The sequence below is a fragment of the Gracilinanus agilis genome, chromosome 4 (genome assembly GCF_016433145.1).
Source record: "Gracilinanus agilis isolate LMUSP501 chromosome 4, AgileGrace, whole genome shotgun sequence".
NCBI lineage: Eukaryota > Metazoa > Chordata > Mammalia > Didelphimorphia > Didelphidae > Gracilinanus > Gracilinanus agilis.
This window is the reverse complement of record NC_058133.1, coordinates 16,454,067-16,473,781: the sequence shown is the minus strand read 5'-3', so window position 1 is coordinate 16,473,781 and position 19,715 is coordinate 16,454,067. Positions and strand designations below refer to the sequence as shown.

The window sequence follows — 19,715 nt, the reverse complement described above, 5'->3', positions numbered from 1 at the left end:
GCTGTGGAAACCCTCTTAAACATGCCTAGTGGATGCAAAAGCCCTGGAAAAACCTAAATTAACTCTCACTTTGTTCTTGCCATCATCAAAATAACTTTAAAACATTCTCATGGGGCAGCTGGGTAGCTCAGTGGAGTGAGAGTCAGGCCTAGAGACAGGAGGTCCTAGGTTCAAACCCGGCCTCAGCCACTTCCCAGCTGTGTGACCCTGGGCAAGTCACTTGACCCCCCATTGCCCACCCTTACCACTCTTCCACCTATGAGGCAATACACCGAAGTACAAGGGTTTAAAAAAAAAATTCTCATGCCGTAGCCAAGGTCAGGCTGAATATTTTACTCCTCTACGTATATCACTTGAGGTTATTAGTCACTGCCATTAGGTTAAATAACTTTAGGATAGATGGTGGTTTGCATCATTGGGACTAAGAAACCCCAATGGGTGTGGTTGATGAATGAGACCATTTACGTCTTACCATCTAGTCACCAGAACTTCCTTCCCCCAGGAGTTTCTCCGCACACAGAATCACAGAATTGTTCCAAAAGAGTCCCCATCGTAACCTTGACCCGAGATTGTCAGCCGTGATCTTTCAAGGGGTCGGCCGGCAGTGTGAAATGGTAGCCAAAAGAAAGCTAGTGCAATAACATTAGGGAAGACCCAGAGGATAGGACTAAAGAAAGGATGGTCCTTCTGTTCTTTGCCCTTGTCTAGAATGTTGTATTCTGTTCTAGGCAACATAGTTTGTGAAGGACTATGATAAACTCTAGTCTCACTGAAAGGTCTTGAGTTGATGCCAAATAAAGATTGATGGAAGGAGTTGAGGATGTTAACTGGAAGTGGAAATGAAACAATTCATAGGGGACATGAGAAGTGCCTTCAGATACCAAGTGAGGAGTGTGATATGGAAAAAGCATTTGACCTGCTCCATTGGATATTCAAAGTCAGAACCAGAAGCAACAGGTGGACATGGCTCAAAAATGGCAGAACTGGGCTTGATAGCAGGAAAAATTTACTGATGAGAGCTGGACCAAAGTGGACCCAACTGTCTTAGGATAGCATGGGCTTCTCTTAGCTGGAGGTTTTCAGGCAAAATATGACCAATTTTCGTTGCTCCTGGTTCCTCCCTCTAGAGCCAGGTGCGACATCCTTCCTCTTTATGATATTGGATGATATTGGATCATCTTCATCTGTGTCTTCTCTTATCCAGCTAAAAATCAGAGACCAATGGGTGTCTGAGTTTAGAAACCTATAGGTCATGCTATAAGAGACATATTGTAGTCTCCAGGCAAACAATCTAGGTTTGAAGTAAGAAGACCTGAATTCAAATCCAACATTTGACTCTTACTAGCCCCATATAATTAGTTTCATTTAGTAGTGCCCATTATTCAAAAGAAACTGTTGTTGGCGAGCCAGCTCTCTTCCATTAATCACTTTGCCTCTGTCTCCTTCCCAGGGAGAACTTTTAACTGGCCAGCCTCCTTGGGGGCCTGGACCAAGGGGAGTATCAGATTCTCTTCTCATCTAATGAGAGCTCCTGCTAACCATACTCGTTTTTTAACATATTGCTGGTTTTGGTCTCAATCCTAAGAGAAGAACCCCCAATCCAGAGGATCAGAGACAACTTGTAAACAGCGGCTCAGTTCATCTGTTCCTTGGCTTTCCCTCGCTTGCACAGGTTATTCTGGACTCGGACCGCAAACAAGGGGCCTTTTTAGACTGACCAGTAGGTCAAATATTTGGAGGGGTGATAAAAAGAGAGATTCCAAGTCACTAGGAGCATCTGGTCCAATCTCTTTATTTGATGGATTAAGAACAGAGGTTCAACAACATGCCCAGGACCACCTGGGTCACAAGGAAGAGAGTTTGTAGTTGAACCTCAGCCCTAGGGCTCCCGTCACTTTACCTCCATGACGTGCTGGGTGGTACAGTGATGATAATAAGAATAGTGATCACTTGCATTTCAATGCAATTAGGACCTTTTCGGATCATTTTCTTGCCCCTGTGAGTCAGAGGAAAGAGCCCTGGCCTTTGAATCCAGAAGAGCCTGGCAAAGAAGATGATGTCAATAATAACAATACTTCCCAGGTCTTGAGAGGGCCAGCCTTGGTGACAAGAAGACCTGGACTTAATCTCTGCCTCTGCCCCAAGCTATCTTTGTAACAATGGCACCCATCACCTGAATTCTTAGGACCCTCAAAAATGTACAGAGTTCTTTGGAATCCTGATTCTGCTCTCAAGAATACCAGAATGATCGAGGTAGAGTTCAGAGGGACCTCTAAGCTCCCTTACCTTGGGATGCCCAACCCTGCCATTTTACAGATGAGGAAACTGAGGCCCAGGACATTGGAGTAACTTGACAAAAGCCCCTGGGTAAATCACTTCAATGCCCCCGGCCTCAGTTTCTGTGAGATGTCATCTCCTCATCAGTAGAATAGGAATAATAATGATGATGGTCATGGTAATGATAAGGGAAATAACAATAATTATAATTAATAATAATAGTCCTACAGGGATTAAGAAACCAATCAGTCATTCAGCAAGCATTTATTTAGCACCCATTGGCTACTAGGGACTGGGGCTATCAAGACAATAGATGGACCAGGGTCTACTTGCAGGGAGTTTACATTCCAATGAAATCAGATGCAGACTCCATCGGCTTTTCAGTGTCACTTGCCTTGTCATGGTTTCCAGTCTCATGGATGGCCCTGAGCTAGGATCTTCTCTACAACCCTCCTCCCCCTTCCCCTACGGCATAACATCCTTTCCCCTTCGCCCATCTCTCTCTTCCTCCCCTACCTCACCCTCTCATCTGGTTTACAAACTGGGCTCTCCTGGGACCCCAGGGCAGTGCCAAGGGTTAGGACCCAGACCTTCGGTGGCACCCCTGGGAGTCCTTCCAGCCAGCCTCAGCGCGGAGCTCCAAAGTCAAACAAAACTGCGAGCATTGCTCTTTTCGCCCAGGGTCCCCTCCTGAGCCCGCCATGACTCTGGAGGGAAAATGATGGTAAGTGGAGTTACGGTGCGTGGCTGGGAACTTTGAAGGAAGTTAGGTGTGCTAGTTAAATCTTCTCGGTGGCAACTTGAATTACGTGACCAGCACTTAGACAGCAGATAAGACAAGGTCTTGCTGACCTTAGCAGCATTTCCTGGGGTAATTTTCACAGAAGAATGAGTTTTTGAAGGATTCCTTCACCATCTTCGGCACTAACAGGATTTTTTCCCCATTTTTATTCACCATCCAGCATTCCTTTCCATTGCCACTGCCTTTGGGAAATAATGTATTTGACTGTGATCGGCTTAAGGGAAGTCCCCTCCGCCTATTAATATTTTAGCTTCTCTGACTCTAAAAATAGGTCTTTTCACTCTCCAACAAAGAGCCATGCTCCCCATTCTTGTCATCCCCAGGGAACTTTCTTGAAGACTGTAGCTATGGAATTGTTTTTATAAAAATATGGAAGTTTTCTTCATTTGGGGACTGAAATTAATTACCAGTGTGGGTTGAGTTTTCTTTTTTTTTTTTCCTTATTCTTTTTTTCTTTCTTATTCACAGCTGTGACTCACTTCAGTTCCGCGTGGGGCTGTGGGAAGTTGTTAACTAAAGACAGCTTTAAATCAGTGGTAGGGGGATTGGCTGAAAAGAAACCCAGGCTGTGAGCTGAAAAGAAAGGGATTTGGAATGATTAGGCAGGGCTCCGGGAAGCGCATTGGGATCTTTTTTATCTTTTTTGTCTTTGAGAGAGAAATGTGGTTCAGTGGAAAGGTGAGCTCAACTTCGGGAAAGCAGATGCCTGGGTTCAGATCTCCTGTTGGGTAGATGGTGAATTGCTGTTTCCATTTTAGAACTAAGGACCCTTAGGATGCAGAAGGTTCAAGGATCCTTGTGGTCTTCCAGCTCTGTAGGTCTTGACGAAACCACCATTGGTTCACTACATTATTTCTCATCCTCTGCTGTGGTCCTGGACTTGAGTTCAAGTCTGGTCTCTGCCCCACTACAAATCATGAAGCATCTATAAGACTGAGCCTGTGGCACCGACGTTGCCACCTCCCAAGATTGTTTAAGGAAGACACTTTGTACAATTTAAAGTTCTTTCGAAATGGGAGCCAAGGCGGCAAAGAATTTCTTTTTCTTTTTTTTTAATTTAATTGTGATTGTCATATAAAAAAAAAACAATCCCACTTCCATATTGATCATTGTTGAAAGAGCACCCTCATACCCAATCCAAACCCCCAAATAAAACCATAAAGACACTGATAGGAAAGCAAGTCCGCTTTGATCTGCATCCATCCAACTCCAACTGTTCTGTCTCAGGAGGTGGATTGCATCCCCATCACAAGTGGTAGGAAAGAGCTCAGAGAGGAGCCACTTAGGCTACAGAAGGTCAGACAGTCCACACAAAGAAGAGTCATGAGATTTAACAAGAAGGAGGCCATTTGATTGAGTCTAGAGAACGGCTCCAGTCATGACAGAAGCTCAGATGGATAGGGTTGGAGGATGAGGACTGTTTTATGAAGTCAGAGGACCCGGATTCAAATTATACTTTTATTACTTACATGTGTGACTTTGGACCCTTTCAAGACTCTAAGCCACTCTCTGAGACTACAAGTCCTAAGGAAACGTACATCGATAAAGGAAATTTCCAATGCTAAGAAATCCTCTCCTTTTATGAATGGTGAAGAAGATGAGGTCTAGCTTTGGAGTCAGAAGAGAAGGGTTCAAATGATGCCTTTGGCACATACTGACTCTGGGCTAATAACCCTGACTCCTCTAAGTGCCCACTTCTCAAAGACTCCATTATAGAGCAGTTGCCCAGGGCATCCGTGTAGAAAATGTACACCTCGGTATTTCCCACCCCGACGAAATCATGGGTATAGACAACCCCAAAATGAATGGGATCGTTTTTAATTATTAGAATATCACGAGGCGGCCTCTTCAAGCATCTGGGCGTGATTTGTGAAACTTCTTTGTCTGCATGATAAATCTACACAATTTCTCCAACATGGAGCTGATTCTGAACGGACAAAATAATGAATGGAAGCCCAGTTGTGATTAAAAATTACCCTAAAGTTTCGTGTTCTCTTGCTGTCAACACATGATCTAAAGTAGAGCAGCCTTTTTAATTTTGAGCCCATAAAATGAGAATAGATCAAGCAAATTAACCAGGAATGATGGGTCCAATGAATTGAGTGGCTCATTTACATCTTAGATGATGTTTTGTCCCACATATTTTGCCGGGTATTTAAAATCATTTCCCTAATACATTCCCAGGAAAATGCCTTCGGATAGGCGATGCTCATACTTTTAGTTATGTCACCAAGCACGCACCACACTCCTTCTAATAGTGCCTTTCATTTTAGACACGAGCCCTTCTGCCTTAGCAGTGCCGAGGTAAACCTTGGCATCAACGTAACTTTTTCAGGAGTTGTTAAGGAGTGATCTCACTTTCTAGATGTTAAATCTAACTGACAATGAATTTAAAGGAGATTTTTTTTTAATTTCATTCTTCATTTGTGCATTGGAATCTCGATATAAATTTATATTCCATTTTTTGAACCCTAATATCTTTTATATGTATCCTTCTATATTAATTTTATTTGTTACAGGGCTAGGCAATGGGGGTTAAGTGACTTGCCCAGGGTCACACAGCTAGGAAGTGTCTGAGGTCAGATTTGAACCCAGGACCTCCCGTCTCTAGGCCTGGCTCTCCATCCACTGAGCCATCCAGCTACCCCTTATATTCCATTTTTTAAACCAGGTCTGTAGTTGCTCTATGTAGGTCCCACTGAAGGGATTCCTCCTACCAATTTTGCATTTGTTTATAACTTCTAATCTTACAGAACCACCTGGGGGCACTCAGATACTAAATGAATTTGCCCTGGGTTCAAGCAAGCAAAAGTAAGATTGAAATCCAGGACTTCCTTTCTCTGGCCAACTCTTTCCTTTATCCCTTCTTCCCAGTCGTATCTGAACATGCATGTGTTCTCTTGGAGTGTCTTGTTTGGGGTCATACTATGCCAGGCTGGCACTTACAGGCGGCCATCAAAGAATTCAGAGAGAGACGTGAGAATGAAATTCTGCACCTTAAAACCTGGGCAGAAGTTCATTATTTTGTTGATCCTTTCTGAGAAAAGCGCTTTGAGGCGAGCTGGGTCTTCCCTTTCTACCCCTAATTCTCACGCGTCCATGACCCAGATAGAATGCGTGTAGCAGGGCACCCCGCAAGTGAGAATGGATCCCTCTAGCATATCGCCTTGGAATCAGAGGGCTCCCGATAGTTTGGGGCCACAGGCCCAGACCTTTGAGAGCTCCTTTATTTCTCATTCTCACCAGGATTCGGTTCTTTCAACTGTAAAAATGAGTGGCGATAGACTAGACAATTTCTAAGTCTATGATTCGAAGGATGTTAGACGTTCTCTAGAAAGTCTGCCAATATTCCAGTTTTTTTTTTTCTTCTCCTTTTTTTTTTTAAACCCTTAACTTCTGTGTATTGCCTCTTGGTGGAAGAGTGGTAAGGGTGGGCCATGGGGGTCAAGTGACTTGCCCAGGGTCACACAGCTGGTAATAGTCCAGTTTTGACATGATTTCTTACATCTGATTTTTGATGGCTATAACTGGAAGCATCGTTGAAATGGGACGGGCTTCTGAACATCAGCATCACTGTTTTTAAGCCTGAACCTTACCTTGGGTGGGAGAACAACACAGAACAACACTAGAGAGTCCCCTCTCTGATTTCCAGCAGCAATACACAGCAACAACACGGTGTGGCAGAAAGAACACTTTGGGGTCAGAGGATCTGGGTTCAAACCCAAGCTTTGCCTTCTAAACTAGGCCTTTATTTCTCATTCTCAGCAGCATTCGGTTCTTTCAACTGAAAAAATGAGTGGGGTTAGACTAGACAAAAGTTAAGGCTATGATTCCAAGGATGTTAGTAGTTCTCTAGAAAGTCAAAATACTAATATTTCAATTATGTAATGTTTAAAAGTTAAACTAAAAGGTTTCATTTCCGAATTGTACATTCAAAAAAGGCCGTTCATCAAAGAGGATTAGTTGCTACAAGTTCATTCAGAATGGCAAATGGCACGCACAAGTGTATATACATTCCCCTGTCTCACTCTGCTTAGGTCTTCTACACTATAAGGTTATAGAATAATTGGATTGGAGATGAGAGCAGGAAAGGACCCAAGAAGCCGGGTAACCCAACCCTTCATTTTCCCAGTAAGGGAACTCAGTTCCTCAAAGATAAAGTGACTTTCCAAATACCCAGAAAGTTCTTTACAAACCTTCAAGTGTTCTAGCAATGTCAACTCTGACTCTTTCCTGCCCAGTTACCTCATTTTCTGACTATAAAAGGGAGCAGAGTCTCAGAAAAGTCCATTGCCTCGCCCAAGGTCCCATTGGTAATAGATGGCAAAGCGGGGATTGTTTGCCAGTCCCCAGAGTCCAAATCCTGAGCTCTTGGCTTTCACCCAGCACCCACTCCTAGCATGGAAGTATGGCGCCCATAATGGCAGCCGCCATGACTCCTGGGGGAATCCCGAATCAAAGACAACATTCTATTTGAATCGTTCTGATTAACAGTGACTGGCTAGTCTTGTTCCTAGAAAGCTCAGACAGGTATAGAGGAAAATATGATGTTGTGTAAATAATTCATCTGTGCCCTGCTCACTCTGTGTGCGAATCAGGACAAGGCACACACTTTCTCTAGGTCTCCGTTTTCGCCTTTGTAAAATCATGGAGTTGGGCCAGATGAGCAGCGCAGTCCCTTCCAGCTCTACACCTAAGATCCCATCAGTACCGAAGTGCCAGAGACCTTAGTTTCCTCCTCTGTAAAATGGAAAGCTGGGGAAGATGCGCCCCTTTCCTCCTCCCCTGCCCGATGAGGCCCCTTCCAGCTGTAAATGTATATACTCTAAGCCAACCTGTACTGAAAGAAAAGCCACGGCTAAGCACCAGGCTTCCATTTGCTGCCGTGTTCAATGCTGCTCTTTTCTCGGGCTCTTCCTCGAGCTCCTTCCACACGACGTTCGCCCCTCAGTCCATGACTTTGCTTATTAAATTGCACTTATCGATCATTCTTGCCAGGGATGCCGTCGCCAACCACACTAAAGAAGTCAGAGAAGTCTGGTTTCAGCAGCCCCTCACCGTCGCAGACCTCCTCCCTGGGAACGGCATTCACACAGCATCATCGGCCTGTCATTACAGGACCCAGAGGTGAGGCTTTCCCCGGGGGACACTCATGACTTGGCACCCAGGGATCAGCATGAGGGTCGCTGGAAAGCCATAGATAGAAGTCTTGTTAAACGGTGTTCTGATGCCCGAGGCCTTAGTCACCACCGGGTCATGCCAGTGGTCCAAAGGGAGGCTTGGATCTCCATGCTTTGGGTCATTCCAAAGGTAAGAATGTGTTGAAGAAAATGGGATCCAGACCGTTGGTGGGGGGGCACATGGTGGGAAGAGAACGGGAATTAGAGGGGAATGGTAGAGTGCGTGTATTCAACAGAAATCCGAGGAAGAGACCCCCTGTGCCCACGGTTGAGTGATGGGTGCTGTCGTGGGTTGTAATGTCTTTTTCTGCTTTCTTTCTGATGGGTTCATCAAATCCTTTCCGGCCCTCTTTCCCCCAAAGCCTCATCTCATTATTCATTATTTTGTGTGAGTAGCACAAAGTTTTTCTTGCTCCCTTGTTCTTCTGAAATGGTCGATGGCTTGTCTGTTTCTCATTGTGGAATTTCCATCATTTTGGGTCTTGTTTGCTTTTTAAGTTGATTATTAAAATGTGTACACGGCGAGTATGATTTGTATTTTGCTTTTAAGGTCACGATCTCCGCCTCCAGCAAATGTTGGCAAGTCACTTAACTTGAACTTAGTGGAAGAGGAAAATATTCATTGGTTTGTTTATGACCCTCCCACAGTAGGAGGGTGGCTGATGGTTTAGTTTAGGTGGGTTTCGGGACTTAACTGGCATCATGAAACACATGTGGAAAAATTATGCTTCCATCTTCTTTGACTTATGACTTAGGAAGTTGCCTTTTTTTTTCTTTTCTTTGTTTTCCATGGATCCCGATCTTATTCCCACAATCTAGATCCCTTTTCTAGAATCGATTATCTTTCTAGAGCAGAAGTCCGTAACCTTTTTTGTATCGTGGACCTCTTAGCACATGTCTGGGGAAGTCCACGGACCCCATCTCTGAATCATGTTTTTCAATGATTGAAAGAAAAGCTCAATTTCAGTTCGAGGTTAGGGAAGACAAAGATGTCTGTCATTTCTCTCTGAAGTTCATGTTGTTCAGTCGTTTTTCAGTTGTGTCTGCCTCTTTACAACCCATTTGGGTTTTCCTGGGAAAGAGAGTGAAGTGGTTTGCCATTTCTTTATCCAACTCATTTTAAAGATAAGGAACCTGAAAGCAAAAAGAGTTAAATGACTTGCCCAGGGTCACACAGCTGATGAGTGTCTGAGGCTAGACTGGAACTCAGGAAGATGAGTCTTCTTGGCTTTACGCCTGGCACTCTATCCATTAGACCGCCTAACTGTCTTATTCAAGTTTATGGGCTCCCTAAAATCTGTCCGCAGCGGACACAAGGCTAAGAACACTTTATATAGAGGAAACTTAACAGTTCGGAAAAATGGCAACAACATAAGTTGTGAAGCTTGTCACGGAACTAGGGCATACTGCAGAGATCTTTGAGTCGATCTCGTGCCCAAATAAGCACCCCTTCCAGGTCATTTTCTAAGGAAACAGGATGATATCATTGCTTAAAGAAAAATTACAGGCTTTGAGGAAGAATGTAATAAATGGATCCCAAATTGAAAAGCATGGGCAGTCATTATGGATCCACAGCACCTGAGAGCTGATGGGATCTCAGGGGCGATCTAGTCCAACCCAGACCCAGACAAGAATCGCCCTTCCAGACCCCCAAAAAGTGGTCATCCAGCCTTTTCTTGGAGCCCTCCAGTGACAGGAAGCCTCCCACCTCCCCAGGCGGTCTATTATTAATTCACTTCTGAATGATCTTGTTTCTTATTTGTTAAGAAACTTTTGTTTTGCCCAACGAAAATCTGCCTCTGCGAGAGGGATGGAGAAATCAAGCTGGAGAAAGAAGCCCGTCTCTGATTTTAGAAAGACAACGTAGCCATTTGACTGCTGTGAGAAACGTCTCCTTCCACATTTTAATTGGTTGATTTTCATTCAGTGGAAGAATGAAGAAAAAGCTTTGGACACCCGAAAAGTCCTCAAGAAGCCTGCATTTATAGAACTAGAATGTAAGCTCCTTGAGGGCAGGCACCGCTTTCCCTTTTCCTTTGAGGAGCAGAAACTAGAGGTAATGGAGAAGATGTCTCTGTCTCATTAAGCTTACAGTTTTCTTTAGACACGATTTACCCACTTGGTAGAAACCAGTTCTTGGGAAGAACGATTTAGCCAAAAAGTCTTTCTAAATGCATGAGTGACGGCCTTCGAATTAGGTTCAGATTTGATTTAGAGCCCTCCAGGGAGGGGAAATCCTCACCTGCCCTTGGAGAACCCTCATTTTCCTGACCTCGTGCCTACATTTGTCTCTTTGTGACTTTCCCCCTCTGCTGCTTCTTCCTTCTGAGACCAAACAGATCAAGTCTAATCCTTCTTCCACATGACCGTCCTTCAAATACTTGGACTCGGGAGGATGGGCCGTCCACTCTCCCTCCCCAACCTGGCCCAGAGGCTTCCCTTCTTCTGGCCAAACATTTCCAATCCCTTTGGCAGCTGCCATCTTGGGCTTTGCCGTCCAAGCTCTTAGTTCTTGGTACCTGCCGGTACCCAGCTCTAGAGACTTTCTTCTTGGGGTTTCGTGTCTCTGAATCATCTTTGGAAAAGGAGAACTGATCCAGGCTTGGCCGTATGAGGTTTTCTTCTGTGGAATAATACAAGGCTCTAAAATGTTCTCCCACCAAGAGAATTCGTCCTTTTTATCAGAATATCTTGCATTGAAAAACTAACCTCCTTTGATTAGCAAATGCTTCCAGAAAAGCCTCCATCTCTGGCCTTTTTTCATATTATCCCTCCTCTCTCTGTCCATCCCCACAAACTGGACTCCCTGTTCTTCATTCTGCCTTTTCTCCACCTCCCTTTCCATTTCTAGCATCTCACTGAAAATCCTTCTCTTCCTCTAAAGGCACTAAGACATGATGAGAAAAGACAGGACTGAGAGCCTGGAAGATCAGGGTTCTTATTCTCTTTTGATATTTACTAGATAACTGCCCCCAGGCAAGACTTAGTCTCAGTTTTCCTCATCTGTAAAATGGGAATAATACTCAGTAACTACTCAGTAAGAACATTTCCAGAAATTGGGAAGGCGAGATAATGCTATGTCCAGTGGGATCCTGTGTAAAAGGGCTCTGCGAACCTGAAAAGCTCTTTCTGCTGTTCCTCTCGTGGTACTCATCCTGGGCTCGGTTCTAGTAGGACCTCTTTCAGAAGGCATTCCCTGAGCCACCCCACTGTAAGAAACTTCTCCCCCCACAATGTTCCGAGAGAATTTTGGGCTCTTGCTTCCTCCTCTCGTCACCTTCCGCCATCACACTCGTTGGTGTGTTCTAGATAAACTTTGGGAGGGCAGATGCCAAGGAAGATCTGTCTGTCCTTCTACCATCAGTGGCTCACACATCAGAGCAGCCTAATCCCTGCTGGATGAATTGAATTCAAACGAGGAATACCTTACAAAAGAGATGAGGGGGCAGCTGGGTAGCTCAGTGGATTGGGAGCCAGGCCTAGAGACAGGAGGTCCTAGGCTCAAATCTGACCTCAGACACTTACTTCCCAGCCGTGTGACCCTGGGCAAGTCACTTGACCCCCATTGCCCACCCTTACCAATCTTCCACCTATGAGACAATACACCGAAGTACAAGGGTTTAAAACAACAACAACAAAAAAAAAAAAAGAGAGAGATGAGTCTTGGCCATGATCAAGCGCTTAGCTTTAAGTACAGAACTGGAGTCCCTGGAATAGTAAGGAGTGTAGGTAAAAATAAACGTTAAAGGTGGGAAAATATTCTAAATTAATTAATTAAATAAAAAATTTCAATTGAAAAAAAAAGGTAGTCATGACCCAGTGGAAAGGGCTGGGCATCTGTATTTGCACAATATGGGTTCAAATTCTGGCTCTGCTACTTCTTAGCTGTGTGACCTGGGACAAGTCACTTCCCCCCAAAAAAGTCTCTGCCCTCAAATTTTAAAAAGGGGAGGAGGATGGGGAAGGAGAGAGCCTGGGAGGTCCTTTCGAGCCCCAGGCTTTAGTCCTTCAAGTCTTTCCCTCCTCTCTCAGCCTTGGTTTATTCATCCTTGAAATGAGGGGGGTGATGGAGATGACCTCCCAAGTCGTTTCCGGCTCTGAATCTATTATTCTAGAACTGTTCTCTGGGCCTCACTTTCCCCATCTGTAAAGTGAAAGGGTTGGAGAGCTCTAAATCCTAAAGGGGATGAGGAGCTTCTGGCTACATTTCCTAAAATTAGGAGGTTCGTTTCTCAGAATCAAGTCTGGAATCAAAAATAGAATTGGGGGGAGAAGAGACGGGGGGGGGGGGGGGGAGAAAAGGGAGCTATCGCTTAGAAAATGTTTCCTAAACTTCAGCACCTAAATGTAGGTGTAATTAAAACCTCACCTTCAGCATCTTGGGAAGGGTTTTTCCGGGCCTTGGGAAATATCGAAGAGAGCCGGGCTCGGAGTTTGCCTGCCTGCCTGCCTGTCCTCCAGACCCCCCACTTGTCTGGGAAGCCTCCTGAATTAACCAGGAGCCCCCCCTCTCGCCCCCGCTGGGTAGGGGCTCATAAAGTGCCCCAATGGCTTAGCTTTGTTGCATGTAACTGTTCAATAATTACCAGATAAATGCATAAGTAAAAGCTCGATTACACTAATAATTTGTCCTGAGATAGATGTGTGGGACCCCCACTGGGTTCATTTGTCATCCCCGCAGCCAACTTCGAAAGAGGCCTCCTTCGCCGGGGATTGTGCGGCTATCTCCTTTCAATGAGGAGGCCATGTTAGATGGTGGAGCCCCAAGAGGACGGGGTACTTAATCTCTCAGAGAAGCGCGATGTCCCCGGGGGGCCGTGCTGGAGAGAAGAATGAGGTGGCTGCTCACAAAGGAGGGCAGAAAAATGGCTGAACTCCCTCCAGCCCCTTCTTTCCCCTCAAAAAGAATGAGAGACTGGCAGAAGGCGTAAGAAACAAGGAGGAGGAGAAGCAGACGGCTCCCTCGGGTGCTTTCCCTGCTCCCCCATTTCAGAGACCAGAGATTTGGGAGGTCCCGGACCCATTTGGCCAATGAGGAAAGCCAGCGCACCCCTTCTCAGAACCCTATTTTTAAATGCATGAAATAAAATATGCAGGAGAGCCGAAGAAATTAATTCTACTGAAATGCTGTTATGAAAATCTTTGAAAAACAAAACTCACAGCCCCCAGGTTAAGAGTTCCTCCCGGCGCCATATTCTCCCGTGGTTGGACCATCCAGGGGAGGGATGGCCGCCATATTGCTCTGTTTATTATCTCCAGCCAATGACAAGACCGAGCTCTTGATCGGCTTTGATACGAAGAAGAAAGAAGGGCCTGAGCTCCGGGCACACAAGCCTGCGTCACCCTAGCCGGGAGATCCAGGGCGAAGCAGCCGCCCAGGGGTTCCAGCCTCTCCTATTGACAGAGCCATAAATCACGGCTCAAGTTGAGTGAATTATTGTGGCTGGGACAGCGTCTACGTGCTATCGACTTACCATCTCTGGCAGGGAAGGCGAGCATGGGAGCTGCTGATATTGGAAATGAGAGTGGGGGGCCGGAGGAGGGGAAGAGCAGCCCCGAGAGCTTTGTGTGATCAGAGCCAGACACGGGCACTGCAGAGGACGCGGCTCTCCTCGAGATGCCCAGCTCCATCCTAAACTGACTCGATTGCTTTTCCAGTTTTTAGTAGTTTAGTTTTTAGTAACACATTCTCTTTGTGCCATCCAAACACTTCAGCCTACAAAGTAATTCAAGGTGGTCGATCTGTGTTATGGGAACAGAAGGGATTGTGAGCTGAACCAGAGGATGTGGCTGATAAAGTCTCATTTCATGTTGGAAGAATTCTCAGAGATCATCGGACCATAGACTTAAAGGTGATCGTCTCAGCTGCAGATCTTAGAGATCCGAAGAATATATTTTCAGATCATTGACTTGGCTGATGTCTAATAAATACCCTGAGCCAGAAAAAAAATGAGATGATAGTTGGAAAGTGCTTAGCCCAGAGCCTGGCACATAGTAGGTGCTTTAGAAATGCTTACCCTGCCTTCCCTCTGATTTTAACAATGAAGCTTTAAGAGGAGTGTGACCCAGAACCACATGGGATGGTAAAATTAGAGGCCATCAAATCCACCCCCCCTTCTTACAAATGAGGAAACTGAGGCACACAGAGAAGCTAAGCAGCTGCTTGGGATCACACAACTAGTAAATTTTTGAAATGGGATTTGAACTCAGATCTTCCTGACTCTGTTCACTTAACCAGGAGGTCTAACTACTAAACCTAAAGTTGCCCCTTCGTGTTTAATAATTTACAAATTACAATCATTTATACATTTATAAAAATTAATAAATTCCTCTTCTAGAAATGCTCTTCATTCTCTATCCCGATTCTTCCTTTACTCTCTTTCTAGCCTTTGACTTAGTCAGTCGACCATGTTAAGTGACTTGTCCAGGGTCACAATGTCTGTGTCAGAAGTAGGACTTTCAGTCTTTGAGATCAGCCCTCTCTGCAGAACACAAAAATTAAGTCTTTTTCACCAGGCGGAGGAAGCTAACAGCTGAGGAGGGGATGAGAAAGGTGGTGCCTGAGCTGACTCTTGAGGGGAAAATGGGATTCTAGGAGGAAGGAAAGCCTTGCGGTCATGTGAACCTTCCTCTACAAAGGTCTGGAGGTGGGAGATGGGATGACATTTACTGAGAACAAGTTTGCCTGGAAATAGCATTTGTGAGGGAAAATAAATAAATGTGAAGTCCTTCTGGAAAGATAGGTGTAAACCAGTCAGATTGTGACCCATGAGGTGGCTTCCAACTCTGATTCTACAAGAGGGAAAGTCTTAAAAGATGGACTTTTGTTTGGGGGTGATCAGGTGCCTTCCTGCCTCACTAGCTACCAGATCCCCCCAGCCAGCCAGAAACTGAGTTTGGGGGGGTTGGGAGCACCCCATGTTGCACCGTGAAGCCCTTTGGTTTCCGGGATGCCTTCAAGCTCCTGCTGTCCCAGCCACAAACAGAGAGGACCAGATTCACTCGCTGGTATTTTCTCGTGTAGCACAGGCTCGCCATCCTTTTGTAAGCCTCCTCTCGTCTATTGATCTCTGAAAGATCAAAGCTTTGAGAGTGGATTTAGGGCAGCACGTGAGTGAGCTCATGGGCAGGGGGCTGTGGGGGTCAGCATTCCACATCCCCGAGGCTTGCTTCCCACACCCTGGGTGACCAGGGCCGAGTCAGCCTTGAGCTCATCATCTGCAAAAGGAACAGTTTGAAGTCCATCCGAGGTTCTTGACCTCTCGGGGATCGTGGACCCTTCGGGCAGTCTAGTGACATTTTCTCACGAGAGGGACTTCAAGCTCTCCAGAGCAGTTGGGGTACCCAGGAATAACGGGCTCACCAAAGAAAACAGCAGTGCCATTTTCCTGTACCTCAACTCGATGCCTAGCTTAACCCCTTCCAGAAATCAAGTGATAGAATTGTTTTAAGGTCTATAGATCTAGGTTAAACGGTGCTGGCTGATGATCTTCCCACTTTGAAAGTCATAGTAATCACAGCAAAGAAAGCAGAGGCACCTCTGTGGTACAATGGATAGAGCACTGGCCTGAGGTCAGTAAGACCTGAATTCAAATCCAGCCTCAGACATTTAACTAGCTGGGTGACCCTGGGTAACTCATTTAACCTCTATGCCTTGGTTTCCTCAACTCTAAAACAGGGATTATAATAGCATTCCTCCCAAGTTTGTTCTCAGGATCAACTCAGATAAGATTTGTAAATACTGAGCTCAGTCCTGGTACACAGTAGGTGCTGTATAAATGCTTATCGCCTTCCACTCCTCTTCCCTTTCAGAGATCCACAGACTCATAGATTTTAATCTGGGAGAGACCTTAGACGTAGCGTACTAAGTGTCCTGCCAAGCTCCCAACTCCTCCGCCATCTTGGATCCCTTTGCTGCCAATGGACCTTGCTTCTGACATCAATTCCCAGGCTGCTCCTTTAGTATTCTCTGTGCACTCTCAGCAAGTACTTAAGAGTCTCCAGCCTCTTTAAAATAACTGCTCGTTACTGTAGGATGGCTGATTGGGAGGGGAGGGAGCCGAAATATTGTTTTATTTTTCTACGCCTTATCTCTTGTTTCCATTATCACTGGTCTATTACATAGAAGTTCAACTTCCCTTCCAGGAACCTGGATCCTGGCCAACTTTGCTTATTAAAAAGTCACTCTTCATATTCCCAATAAACACAGCTGTTGCATGGTGTTTGAAAGCATTTCCCATCAGCCAGCATGGAGGCTCCACCAATTAGGACGATAATATGGTCAATTTTGAAAATAGGCACCTTCGGGGGGCTGCAGGGCAGGAGCTAGCTCTGAGAGCCGGGGTGCACCCACCACCCACATTTAATGCTGTCAGAAGCTCACCAGCCTTCTCCAGGTTCAAGCCTCTGAGGGACTGTGTCTAGGCAAGCAAATGGCCACGTACCCATCGTCTCCTCTCAGAGAGAAGCGGATGCCCCAAAGATCAAGTGGAAAGCAGAGCAGCTCCGGGGGGCAAGAATTCAAATTGGAGTGAAGTCTCGCCTCTGAACCAAGGTGACATGTAATATCTCTCAAGGGGCAGAATGGACTGTTCCATTTTGGAAACCTCTGCGACTTCAGACAGGTGACTTAGGCCTCAGTTTCCTTATCTGTAAAATCAGGGAATGGCTGAGATGATAGCCTGAGGTCTCTGCCTACTTTATTTTCCTACCCTTTTTTTCCTTCCTGGTGTTTCTGGGGTTTTGTTTTTAAATAACATCTCTTTTCCCTCTCTCGTTTCTTTGTCCCTGTGTAGGCTGTCCCTTCCATGCCTGGAAGATGGTCTCTCCTCGACTTTCTCCTTTCAAATCCTGGACTTCTTTCAAAGCTCAGCTTTAGAGGAGGACCTTCTTGATTCCCCCACATTCTTGTGTCTCTTCCCTGAACTCATCTTGTGTTTCCCTTGTATTTATGAGGTAGAGGTGAGGTCTTCTCCAAAGGAATGTGAGCTCCTTGAGGCTGCGGACAGTTTCATTTTGTCTTTTTCCTTTTTTAGACCCTTAACTTCCATCTTTGAATCAATACTTTATATTGGTTCCAAGGCAGAAGAGCGATAAGGGCTAGGCAATGGGGGAGAAGGGACTTGCCCAGGGTCACCCGATCATTTTGCCTTCATATCCTCAGCATCTAGCTCAGTGCCTGACACTTACTAGAAGCTTAATAATTTGTTTGTTTAGTTTTTAAATAAATATAAAACAAACAATTAGAGGCATTGTGGACTGAGTAGGAAGAATTGACTTAAAGGAAACTCAAGATGCTCAAAGGGGAAGAGGAAGGGCATTCCAGGCGTGGAGGACAGCTTGTGCAAAGGCATAAAGGCTAGAGATGGAGTGCCATATTTGGGGAAGAACAAGCAAGTAGGCCAGTTGGTTAGGATATGTATGTGAAGGAGAGTAGTGGACAATAAAACCCAGAAAAGTGGTCGGAGGCCAAACTGTAAAGACCCTTAAATACAAAGCTGAGCTATTGACATTTAATTGTAGAGGCTACCGAAGGTGAGGAGCCCCCACCAGTGGGAGCACAGCATTGTGCTTATAGAAGGTGCTGAATAAACATTGTGGAATGGATTTGTATATTAATATTATGAATTAATTATTTAACTAATTATGAATTAATAATACTCAGAACAGACCAGAAATTCCACTGTGGCAAGACCACGAAGTTTCACAAAGTGAAGACTTAGAGGCCATGTTTCATATTGGTGAAGGGAAGAATCATAATATTATAACTTTAGAACTACAAGGAACTTTGGAGGCCATTAAGTCTGATTCAAGGGGGTGCTGGAGCCAGCTTGAACCAGCTTGCAAGAGCCAGTTATTCAATGTTCAGCAAAAACAGTTTTTTTGGAAATTGGTAGATGCTCCACATTAAGGCTTAGCTTATTGCTGTGTTGATTGTCTAGACTTAAGAGGGAGAAAATGTTAATAATACCTATTACACTAAAAAGTGTATCACAGGGGGCAGCTGGGTAGCTCAGTGGATTGAGAGCCAGGCCTAGAGACGGGAGGTCCTAGGTTCAAATCTGGCCTCAGACACTTCCCAGCTGTGTGACCCTGGGCAAGTCACTTGACCCCCATTGCCTACCCTTACCACTCTTCCACCTATAAGTCAATACACAGAAGTTAAGGGTTTAAAATTTAAAAAAAAAAAAGTGTATCACACAAGTTTTCCCAGAGATCTGGTTATTAAATATTTACCAATATATCACACACACACACACACACACACACACACACACACACACACACACACACTTCCGTCCAGTCTCTCATTTTGCAAATGCTCACATAGCTAATGAGTATCCAGGATTTGAACCCTCCAAGTCCGGTGTTCTCCATGAAGTCCTGCTTACTATGGGTCAGACACAGAATGTCTGAGTTGTCTTTGGAGCTGGTAGAACCTTTCCAAAGAAGTCGAATTGGCCAGCCCATGAGGAGGACTCTTAAGAAGCCTGAAATGTCATTTTTGAGAACATCCGGCACCTTGTTAAAGTTTCGACCTTTTGGGGCCTCGAGAGCCCCTTCCCAAGTTGCACGATTTCATCAGCCCCAGCTGGGCCCGGCCTCGGGCTGCCGAGAGCACCCTGGTGCAGCCCCGACGGCAGCCAATTCTGTAGTGCCTTTTAATACACCAAATTGTATTAACGTCAACATAGATGCAGATGGATGCGCTGCGATAAACTGGAAACACTTGAGAAAAGCCTTTATTGACTCTCAAGTAAATAATGCACATTTTTAAAGGGTCTAAATATGCATTTACATAATGCGCTCTAATTTTTTTATTGTGTCGACTCTGGGTGCACACAGCACTAAGAGCTGTTTTCCCCAGTCGAAAATTTGGAATCGTACTCTTCCAAGTCGTGCATTTCAGCAGCAGCGTGCCAGCTTCCATGAGGGAGTTCTGCCCTTTCTGGTGGCTCATCCAAAGATCTCTAAGCCCACTTTAGGAAGACTTATGCAAGGCCCAGTAAAGGGGGCTCCTGTCTACCCAATTTTATTAGGGAAAATCTTACATTAGGAGTGGAGTGAGAGACCAGATTCTGCCTCTGAAAGGTGACAAACATCAAGCATTTATTAGAACCCTACTATGTGCCAGGCACTGTGCTGAGTTTTGACAGTGTTATTGTTCAATGGTGTCTGACTCTCTGGGACCCCATTTGGGGTTTTCTTGGCAAAGATCCTGGAGCAGTTTGCCATTTCCTTCTTCAGTTCATTTTACAGATGAGGAAACTGAGGCAAACAGAGTGAAGTAGCTTGCCCAGGGTCACACAGCTAAGATTCTGGAGCAGTTAGCCATTTCCTTCTTCAGGTCATTTTACAGATGAGGAAACTGAGGCAAACAGAGTGACGTAGCTTGCCCAGGGTCACACAGCTTAGATCCTGGAGTGGTTGGCCATTTCCTTCTTCAGTTCATTTTA

General features: G+C 45.2%; 1 protein-coding gene across 1 annotated transcript in view; it reads left to right on the top strand.

Annotated features, from left to right (window-relative positions):
- NFIA (nuclear factor I A) overlaps window positions 1-19,715 on the top strand; it is a gene marked incomplete at its 5' end in the record, with an annotated part of 248,847 nt that overhangs the window by 141,585 nt on the left and 87,547 nt on the right. The window contains one exon of the mRNA XM_044671853.1: window positions 8,078-8,206. Coding sequence (XP_044527788.1) covers window positions 8,078-8,206 — 129 coding nt within the window. The remainder of the gene's footprint in view (window positions 1-8,077; window positions 8,207-19,715) is intronic.